At 41.6% G+C, this 11528-nt stretch overlaps 1 protein-coding gene across 1 annotated transcript in view; it reads right to left on the bottom strand.

Moving 5' to 3' along the window:
- Positions 1-974: 974 nt before the first annotated feature.
- The window catches only part of LOC125456794 (short transient receptor potential channel 3), a 155659-nt gene continuing 145105 nt past the window's right edge, over positions 975-11528 (bottom strand). Inside the window, exons 11-12 of the mRNA XM_048541503.2 lie at positions 8017-8092; positions 975-1612 (exon numbers count right to left, since the gene is read on the bottom strand). Of these exons, the coding sequence (XP_048397460.1) occupies positions 1464-1612; positions 8017-8092 (225 nt within the window). The 3' untranslated portion in view covers positions 975-1463. The remainder of the gene's footprint in view (positions 1613-8016; positions 8093-11528) is intronic.

The raw sequence follows: 11528 nt of genomic DNA, 5'->3' as shown, positions 1-11528 counted from the left end.
AGGGCATAGGTTAAAGGTGAGAAGGGAAAATTTAGAAGGGACCTGAGGGGCAACTTTTTTATGCAGAGTGTGGTGCATGTACGGAATGAGCTGCCAGAGGAAGTGGTGAAGGTGTGTACAATTATGACATTTAAAAAGTATCTGGGAATGGTTACATGAATAGGAAGCATTTAGAGGGATATAGGCTAAATGCTGGCAAATGGGACTGGATCAGTTTAGGATATCTGGCATGGACATATTGATCTGAAGAGTCTGATTTTTTGCTGTATAACTCCATGATTCTATTTGATAAATCACTGCTTAAGCCTCAGGTGAAGGAGCATGTCCAATGATAGGCATTATTCTTTACAATCAATGTCAAAACTTTGGAGAGTGCACAGAAAAGGTTTAGTTAAGTAGTATGGTGGCACATGGGAAACTTTATTTATGTGGAATGGTGGGAAATGTTCATCTTATAGCAAAGAGGATCAGGGGAGTTTTAATCGAGATGTTAAAATTGAAGAAAGGTATTGATAGTATGAATAAGTGAAAACTGTTTTGATTGACAGCAGTGTTGGTAACCAGAGGAAATTGATTGAAGGTAATTTGCGAAAGAACTTAAGGATAATTATTTTTTAACGCAGTGAATTATTGTGATCTGAAATTCATTGTTTGAAAGAATGGTGAAAAGTAATTTAACAGTAACATTCAAAATGGACTGGATATACAATTGAAAAGGAAACATTGCTTGGCAATGGGAAAAAAAGGTCATTGAGTGGGAGTGTTTGAATAGAACTTTCAGAGAGTCAGTGCAGGCTATATGGGCCACATGATGTGTTTTGTGATTCACCCTCAGGAGTTCTGCATGATTTGAGTATTAGATGAAATAGTCCTGAATTGTTGTTAATAATAAATATCAACCAGCGATTGGTGTAAAAATTTAGTCTGCTTATAATATCAAAACAGCAAATAGCAGACCATCACAAGTTCTTGCATTAAATACTGATCTAATTGTATTGCAGTTTAGTGACTGCCGTCTGTTTGGTACGGAACATCATAAAAGAGATTGAGCTAAGCTATGTTGATTTGCACATAGCTAAATCTAGTATGCAATTTTAGTATTAATAAAGTAACTAACAATTTCTGATGTGACCACAAAATAGTCAACATGACTTTCAAAGAGCTATAAGTTAGAATACTGTATGTTTTGTATTTTAGTTCCTTAGCAATGATAGCAATGTCTTATAAAATGCTACAAAGTGAATTTTAGGCAATCCAAAATTCTGTAAATTGTAAAGATAAGGTATTTCTCACTGCTCTACATGAAATACATGTTTAATATAGCAATTACCTATTGTGGACGAGAGATGTTAAATGCTTATTAGCTGACTCTCAAATTTATAATTTATAAACATTATTGCATTAAATTGTGCTGTTTCTTGCTTTTATACATTGATAAATAGAAAGTCCATTTTCAAGTTAAGTCACTGGTGTTTTTGTTTCGTCAGACAGGTATTGAGTTTTTCACCAAGTTTTTGGATGAGGAAAGCCAGCTCCTCAGTTGCTTGAGATTTGTCTTCAAGAAGTTCATATCGAAGACTTGAGATATCTTGTTTAATTTCTTTCAGTTCACCTGGGAGATAATATCAAAATATCAATGAAAATATTAAGACTATGGAAATCATTACTGAACAAATTTTGATTTAATGCATACGAAATACAATTTAAAAATAACCTGCTTTAACATGATAAGTAATATTTAGAAGAAAATTCTTTCAGAACTTATATTGTGAGAAGAAAATTGTTGACACCATTCACACTGTTGTAGTTGGCAATAATGGATTTTTCATCTTATTTACTCCTTATTTTAACTCCGTCACATCTCATCATCATCAGTAATCACTTGCTAATGAAGATGATTATCCACCTTGGAGATTTAATATTACTGACAACACATTTGGCACATGTTTTCAGGAGGTGGAATTGGTTTTGAGATGGATCTTTGGTGAATTTCTGCAGTGCATCCTGTAGATACTACACACCGCTGCTACTGAGATTCGGAGGTGGAGGGAACGGATGCTTGTGGGGGTAGTGCCAATCATGCGGGCTGCTTTGTCCTGGATGGTGTCAAACTTGTTGAATGTTGTTGGGGCTGCACTCATTCAGGCAAGTGGGGACAATTCCATCACACTCCTGAATTGCACCTTGTAGATGATGGACAAGCTTTGAGGAGTCAGGAGGTGAGTTACTCCTCACAGTGCTCCTAGTTTCTGACCTTTTCTTGTAGCCGCTGTTTATGTGGTAGGTTAAATTGAGCTTCTGGTCAATGATAACCTCCAGGATGTTGATAGTGGGGGATTCAGTGATGGTAACACCATTGAATGTAAGGGGTTGTGGTTAGATTGTCTCTAATTGGTGATGCTCATTGCCTGGCATTTGTGTAGTGCGACTGTCACTTACCACTTGTCGGTCCAAGTCTGGATGCTATCTGGATCTTTTTGCATTTGAACACGGTTTGCTTCAGTATCTGAGGAGTCACAAATGGTGCTGAACATTGTGCAATCATTGGCGAACATCCCCACTTCTGACCTTATGATAGAGGAAAGGTCATTGATGAAGCAGTTGAAGGCGGCTGGGCCCAGGACACTACCATGAGGAACTCCTGCACAGGTGTCCTGGAGCTGAGATGATTGACATCCAACAAACACGACCATCTTCCGATGAGTCAGGTATGACTCCAACCACCGGAGAATTTGCCCCGTGATACCCACTGATTCCAGTTTTTCTATGGCTCCTTGATGCCACATTTGATCAAATATAGCCTTGATGTCAAAGGCTGTCACTCTCACCTCACCTCTGGAATTCAGCTCTTTTGTCCATGTTTTAATCAAAGCTGTAATGAGGTCAGGAGCGGAGTGGCCCTGGTGGAAGCCAACTGAGCAGGTTATTGCTGAGCTGATGTTGCTTGATAACACTGTTGATGACACCTTCCATCTCTTTACTGATGATTGAGAGTAGACTGATGGGGCGGTAATTTGCTGGGTTGGATTTGTCCTGCTGCTTTTTGTGCACAGGATATACTTGGACAATTTTCTACATTGTTGGGTAGATACCAGTGTCAAAACCGTACTGGGACAGCTTGGCTAGGGTAGCAGAAAGTTCTAAGCACACGTTTTCAGTACTACTGCCAGAAAGTTGTCAGGGCCTGGAGACTTTATAATATCCAGTGTCTCCAACCATTTCTTGATGTCAGCTGGACTGAATCGAATTGGCTGAAGACTGGTATCTGTGATGCTAGGAACCACTGAAGGAGGCAGAGATGGGTCATCCACTTGGCACTTCGGGCCGAAAGTTGCTGCGAATGCTTCAGCACTGTCTCTTGCACTAATGTGCAGGGTTCTTCCACCATTAAGGATGGGGATATTTGTGGATCCTCATCCTTCAGTGAGTTGTTTAACTGTCCACCACAATTCATGACAGGATATGGCAGGACTGCAGAGCGTAGATCTGATCCATTGGTTGTGGGAACGCTTAGCTCTGACTATCGCTTGCTGCTTTCGCTCTTTGGCATGCAAGTAGTCCTGTTTGACGGCTTCATCAAGTTAAAACATCATCTTCAGGTGTGCCTGGTGCTGCTCATGGCATGTCCTTCTGTATTCTCCATTGAACCAGGATTGATCCCCTGGCTTGATGGTAATGGTTGAGTTGGGGATATGCTAGGCCATGAGGTTACAGAATGTGCTGGAATACAATTCTGGAGCTGTTGAAGGCCCACAGTGCTTCATGAGTGCCTAATCTTCAGTTGCTAGATCTGTATGAAGTGTGTCCCATTTAGCACGGTGATAATGTCACACAACACGATGGCAATTATTTTCAATGTGAAGACGGGACTTTGTCTCTACAAGGACTGTGCCATGGTCATTCCTATCAATATTGTGATGGACAGATGCAGCTGCAGCTAGCACATTGGTAAGGATGAGGTCAAGCATGTTTTTCCCTCTTGTTGGTTCCCTCACCACTGCTGCAGAACCAATCTAACAGTTATGTCTTTAGGACCCGACCACCTCGATCAGTATTTCTGCTGCTGTGCCACTCTCGGTGGCAGACATTGAAATCCCTTACCCAGAGTACATTTTATGCTCTTGCCATCCTCAGTGATTCCTCAAAGTGTTGTTCAACATTGTGGAGTACTAATTCATCAGCTGAGGGAAGACGGTGTGTGGTAATCAGCAGAAGGTTTCCTTGCTCATGTTTAACCTGAAGCCATGAGACTTCATGGGGACCACAGTCAATGTTGAGGATTCCTAGAGCAACTCCCTCCCGACTGTATATCACTGTGCCGCCACCTCTGCTAGATCTGTGCTGCCAGTGGGACAGGTCGAATCCAGGGATGGTGATAGTGGTGTCTGGGACATTGTCTGTAAGGTATGATTCTGTGAGTATGTCAGGAATGAGACAGACACCTAAAAATGTTGGAGGACGCCCTGATAGGAACAGGATACGATGCTCAACTAATTGCTCACCAGTTCCAATGAGCTACAGTGAAAAACTGTAATGATTCCTCGGAAGACAGACATGGGAAATGTCCGATAGAGTATCCTACATTGTCCAGTACTTTCCAGGAGTGGAGACACTACACCATGTTCTTCGCAGCCCTCAACACATTATTGATGATGATGAGCACCTTGCCAAGATCTTCCCCACGCCTCCACTTCTCGCCTTGAAACAACCGCTAAACCTTAAACAGACCACTGATTGCAGCAAACTCCCCAGCCTTCAGGTCAACATCAATCACAACACTATACAGCCCTGACATGGCAACCTCTGCAAGATATGTCTGATCTTCAACTTGGACACTACCATCACATTTGGGAACACCACCCGTCATGTACACGGCAGATATTCAGGTGACTTGGCCAAGGTTGTCCATTTCATACGCTGGCAGGCAAGGATGCCCCAAGGCATGGTATATTCGCCAAACCAGACTATGACAATGGATGAATGTCTACCATGCAACAATCGCCAGAGAGGTATGTTTCCTTCCAGTGGGGCAACACATCAGCGGTCAAGCACATTTGGCCTCAGATCTTCGGATAAACGTGCTCCAAGGCAGACTTTGGGATAGACATCAATGCAGAGTCATTATCCCTCTCATCGCCCCCCCAACACAGACACACACCCTCACACACATTCTCCCCTGCCTCGCACACACACAGAGATCCTTTCTCATTCATTGTCTCTCTCTTTCACACACACACACACACACACACACACACACACACACACACACACACACACACACACACACACACACACACACAATGCTCTCTCTCCCCTCTCTCTAATACACGCACACACACAGATTCTTTCTCATTCTTTGTCTCTCTCACACACACACATCCTTTCTCAAACACACTGTCTTCTCAAGCACACACAAACACTCTCTTCTCAACCTCACACAGACACACACACCCTCATTTTCTCTCTCCACACACACTCCCCACCCCCTCACATACACACACACTCTCTCCCCCTCATACACAAACTCTCCCCCCTCCACTCTCACACATACACAGATCCTTTCACATTCATTGTCTCTCTCCCAACCACACACATACACACACACGCTCTCTAAACCCCCTCCCCCCTCACACACACACTCTCACACAGATCCTTTCTCATACACACACAGTCCCTCAAGCACATACATAAGCAATCTCTCTCAACCTCACACGTACTCTCTCTCCTTCACACATGCTCAGGCTCAGACTCAGGGACAGGCACAGGCACACAAAGTAAATGGGGTGGCACGATGGCTCAGTGGTTAGCACTGTTGCCTCACAGCACCAGGGACCCAGGTTCAATTGCAGCCTCAGGCAAACTGTCTGTGTGGAGTTTGCACATTTCCCCATGTATGTATGGGTTTGCTCCAGTTTCCTCCCACAGTCCAAAGATGTGCAGGTTAGGTGGATTGGTCCTGCTAAATTGCCCACAGTGTTCAGGGATGTGCAGATTAGGTGGGTTATAGGGGTATGGGTCTGGGTGCTCCAAGGGTCAGTGTGGATGTGTTGGGCCAAAGGGCCTGTTTCCACACTGTAGGGATTCTAAATCTATAAAGTCAACTTGTATTTGCAGATACATTCCATTTTGTTCAAAAAGCACACAATTTATAGACAGTCAACGTCCCGTTTTCGAAATCCCTACTTTAGAAATAAAACCAGCCAGACCTCAAATCAAAACACGAACAGATTCTAAACAAGATTTTCACACCTAACGTGCAACATGGACCTAAAATGTCACCTCTTCTTTACTTTGATGAACCCTTTAGTTCTCTCAGGACAGTGATTTCAAAGTATTTCTGAGATTAACATACACATATTAATCAATTAAAACCTCCTAACTGATTAAAGATTTAACAGCATCTTAGGGTTGTTTAGTACATCCTCATCAGTGGTGTGACCCTTTGATCATTTACTTATAAATTCTGTGTCTCATACTACTTCTGTCACTAACACCTGAAGAAGGAATGAGGCTCCAAAAGCTTGTTATCAAATAAACCTGTTGGTCTATAATCCGGTGTTGTGTGATTTCTGAACTTGTCCACCCCAGCCCAATACCGGCACCACTACATCATGACTATTTAACACAGATTAATGGGCAAATACAGGTGTAAATGTGCACCCAAAATTACAGATGCATATTCAACTTCAAATATAAGGTTGTCACATTCAACAAAATGCTAGAAATGTCTTCCTATGCCATTAAGTGCAAACATAAAGTCAGGAAGCTTGTTATAGTTGTCAGCAAGCCTCAGTCAAGTCAAGGGGCATAACCTTCATTCAGGGGGTCCTGACACAGTAAGCTGAGTGCAGACTTCAATATCAGTTCAGGCCATGCACGAAATGGTCAGATACTACCCCCCATCAAAGGTAAGGAGCTGAACGATGGGCAGCATACCACCTGTCTTGATTCTTTTTGCCCTACTGTGGGCTGTTTTCCTATATGTACTGAGGGGAAGGTGGATGTTACAGGAGATGAAAATGATTCAGCTATTACTGTCAGTACAGATGGTGAGGCACTTTAGTTACTGAATTGTAGCACAGAGGATATTCACAGTTCACGGTGCGGGACATTGGGGTGAGTAAAAGCAAGGGCCTTGGCGGGAGGTTGGTAGAGTGGCAGAGATAGAATGTATGTGAGGAATCAAAGGGAATATCTTAGAATTTATCCTTGCAGAATAGAGAAGGACACTGAACTTCTTCCTGCGGTGCTGGGCATTCCTACAGACAGCTGAATGCTTTAACCTAGGTAGTAACCTTGCACCAGACTGGTGTGATCTGGACTTGTGGCCTCCATTGCTGATACTGTGGGGGAAGAATCCATCAGCAGGAACAAACGATGGTGACTGCAAGGTGGGGCACTGATTTCTCCCTCTCTGGGCAAATGTCAGCAACCATACAGGGCAGGTAGCTTCAGACTGACAGTGCTTGTCCAGGTTCACAAACAAGGTTCAGGCAAAAGGCATGCTGGTGAATTCTGAGATATCTAGTGAGTGGCGAATTTTTCCAGCAACTGCAAGTGGTGAGATGCGGTGGAAATCGGATGTCATAGCTGTCATATGGGTGTAGTATGTAATTAATGACATTTGGTAAGAAATGGCGACAAACTCTCCAGAAACCTCAATGCAGCTTGAACTTAACCAAAAATATGAAAGATTCACTCCTATTTCTTACAAACATGCTGTTATTTTTCCAGGAATATATTATTTTAAAGGCTTTTAATATGTATCTATATAGTGTAACACCAATTCCATTTTATGCTTTGACAGTGACTAAGTATGTTGTTGTCCAGTTCTTTTATAGTTTCTTTGTGTCTGTGGATTAGAAAGTGTAGGAGGGGTATATTAAAGTTATACTTGTATTCTGAAAATATGTTTAGAACAGTACTTCTCTGGGAGTTTTGGGAGTCCTTTTTTTGAGTGAAATACTTTGAGACATATGCTCCCTTACAATCTACGTAAATGTTGTTCATCCTTACCTTCATTAACTTCATCATTTTCTTTATCAACTTGCGCTTTCAAGACATATCGTTTAATCAGTCGTTTCATTATTTGCTGTGAAAGACAAGAAAATAACTAAAGCAAGAATGTAAAAGAATAATCATAAACATAGATATGGTATTGTTGAATTCTGACTTACAATGAATGCCCTGAATTATATGTTAATAGAACTCTATAAATACTGCTCATGGATTACCTTTTTACACTGAACCAATTTGCAAAGAACAGAGGATAGCATGTGAATTGTTCTGCTCAAGAAGTATTTTATTAATGCGAACATTTTACAGTCAGTGCTTGGAAATAGCCATTGATTGTTTTCTCTGCTGTCATCTTAATTCCTCTCTAGATTATCTCAAAGTCAAAATAAGATAGCAGAAAATAACTGGCTTTCTTTCTTTCTGTGGACTTTTCAATTATTCTGGTGTGTAGGTGTTTTGTACAAAATGTGGCATTTGAAGTAATACAGACAACCTCAAACCTCAAGCTAAATTTGTGGGATAACAATGTGTCGAGCTGAATGAACACAACAGGCCAAGCAGCATTAGAGGAGCAGGAAAGCTGATGTTTCGGGTCTAGACCCTCCTTCAGACAGTTTTCTGAAGAAAGGTCTAGACCTGAAACATCAGCTTTCCTGCTCCTCTGATGCTGCTTGGTCTACTGTGTTCATCCAGCTCTACACCTTGTTATCTCAGATTCTCCAGCATCAGCAGTTCCTACTCTCTCTGTAACTAATTTTGTGGGAACAGAGTACTGCGTTAGACGATCAGGTATGATCATATTGTATGACAGAGCAGAGTCAATTGGCAGAATGGCCTTCCTGTGCTCTTATTTTCTATGTTTCTATGTTTTTAGCTATGTTTCCCCAATGCCCTGTGGCCACTTGCATCACAGAACATCACACCACATGCAGGCAAGCATTTGGACATATCCATACATGAGCTTTTATTGACGTTCAGCAGAAGGGAATGCAAAGAAAACAAACTCAGGCTGCAGTTCACGACCAAAATACAGATGGCAGGGATCTTGACCATGCCACTCCATGCTGGTATTCTGTACCCACTTAGTATCTACTGGGACTGGGAGAACTCAGATAAACACTAAGTGAGTGAGCCCCAAGACAGCAAATGAGCAGCCCTGAGCTGCAGCCTGTTGGAGTCCATGACCTGGATACTGTCTGCGCATACAAAATTCTGAAGCCTTTCAATGGTAGTTGCCAGTGCTCCCTGCCTTGCAAGTCTGTGCTTCATGAAGGCCTGGAAATTGATTAGAAAGACTGGATGCCAGTGTCTGTGGATGTGGGGTGGATGTGGCTAATGTTCATGTCTCAAGATGCTGTCTAGTTCTATGCAATATGGAAGTACTTTTAAACAAGTGATGAGCTGAACCGCCAGGTGCCGGCTCTGATTTCTGTGTCAAGACTCCTTGATATCTAGCTTGTTTTGCCAGTTCGGTATTAATCAGGTGAGTTGCACCACTGGCAAGGCATTAAACAAACAATAACCTCTCTTACCTGGCAACTTGCATCACCACTCAGCAAAAACACAAAGGAAAGTGCAAGTTGTTCCCAACATCAAGTTTGGTTTGGACTTCTCATCTGATTCTGCCACAAATCATGCCACAGTCTACATTGCTCAGACCCCCTTAAGATTTTACCCAATCTGTTAGCTAGCTCTCTCTCAAACTCTGCTTTCTGTCTCTTTCGATCTCCTTAGCTTCATCTTAAAGTGTGCCAAATTTTCTGCCTGACAACTAATCATTGCTGATTTGTAACAAAAACAGAAATTGCTGGAAAAGCTCAGCAGGTCTGGCAGCATCTGTGGAGAGAAATCAGAGTTAACATTTCAGATCAAGTGATCCTTCCTCAGAACTCCACAGTTGCTGCCAGACCTGCTGGTCGTTTTCAACAATTTCTGGTTATGTTTCTGATTTACAACGTCTGCAGTTCTTTTGGTTTTTATTTTGCTGATGTGTGTATTTTACAACTTAATACAAAACTTTATTATTTAGTCATGGATGATACATTTTCCAGAACATTTTTTTCCTCACTGGGAAAATCTTAGCTTTTAAAATAAACTAACTGCAGATGCTGAAGATCTGAAACAAAAACAGAAATTGCTGGAAAAGCTCAGCAGTATCTTTGGAGAGAAAGCAGAATTAATGTTTTGAGTCTAGTGATCCTTCTTCAGAGATTAACACTCAGTAATAAAATTGGTACGGGCATGATGGGCAGAATGGCTTCCTTCTATACCTTAACAGTTCTGTGATTTTGTGAATTCATTTACTGGCTCCTGCTTGTTGGCTTTTACTATTTTAGAATGAGGTTGAGAATCATATAGCCTTCCTGCTTTGCAGTGAACACAGCTGATTCAGAACTGAGGAAGGATCTCCGGACCTGAAAAGTTAACTCTGACTTTTTTCTTCACAGATGCTGCCAGATCTGCCGAGCTTTTCCAGCAACTTCTGCTTTTATTTCACCAGCTACTTCTTTTAAGTCCATCAGGACTTGGGGATTTGTCAACTTGCAGTTCCAACAAATGAATACATCCTCAGTAATTGTAATTTTCATGAGTTCCTCTCTCCCTTTCAGTTCCTGATTTACAGCTATTTCTGGGATGCTACTTTTATCCTCGCTACAAAGACCGTTCAAAATATCTCTTCAATTCATTTGCCAACTCTTTATCTCTTTAAATATCTGAAGAAACTTTTTCAATCTGTCTTTGCAATTTCTCTCATATAATTTACTCCATCTGATAATTCCAATCTATATGGAGGATAAAATCCCCCATGACAATTTCTGCACCCTTTTGATAAGCTCCCATCATTTCTCCCTCTGCGCCTTATCTTACCATGTGTTTACTGTTAAGACCCCTGTACACAACTCTGACAAGTGACCAGAGATAATGGGAACTGCAGATGCTGGAGAATCCGAGATAACAAAGTGTGGAGCTGGATGAACACAGCAGGCCATGCAGCATCTTAGCAGCACAAAAACTGATGTTTCGGGCCTAGACTTTGTTATCTCCGACAAGTGACATATGCCATTATTGTTTGTCATCTCTACCCAGATTGCTTCCTATCCTGGTTTCGTAATTTAAAGTAATCCCTCTCTATAGAGCTAATGTCATCATTATTTAAAAGAGCCACACCTCCATCCTTACTTTGCTTCATGGCCTTCTTAAATGTCACATACTCTTCAATATTTGGGTTTCAATCCATGTAATTCCACAGCTGCATCTCAGATATGGCTGCTAGATCATATCTGTTTATCTCACTTTGTATTACTAGTTTATCTGCTTTGTTAAGAAAGCTACATATAGTCAAACATAGTGTCTTAAGTTTTATTACTTTTTGTCATCTCTAGTCCTCTCCGTTCTTTCTGTCTCCTTTTCATCCAAGTTGTGGGAAGATCTTGCACTGACCTGTTTAAATTCAGGGGGACAGGTGCACTTTTATACTTCTGGATTATAATTCTTGTTGGATTGAGATCCAA

This window comes from Stegostoma tigrinum, chromosome 1 (assembly GCF_030684315.1).
Source record: "Stegostoma tigrinum isolate sSteTig4 chromosome 1, sSteTig4.hap1, whole genome shotgun sequence".
NCBI lineage: Eukaryota > Metazoa > Chordata > Chondrichthyes > Orectolobiformes > Stegostomatidae > Stegostoma > Stegostoma tigrinum.
Note: the sequence above shows the minus strand (reverse complement) of the source record. Positions and strands in the feature narration are given on the sequence as shown.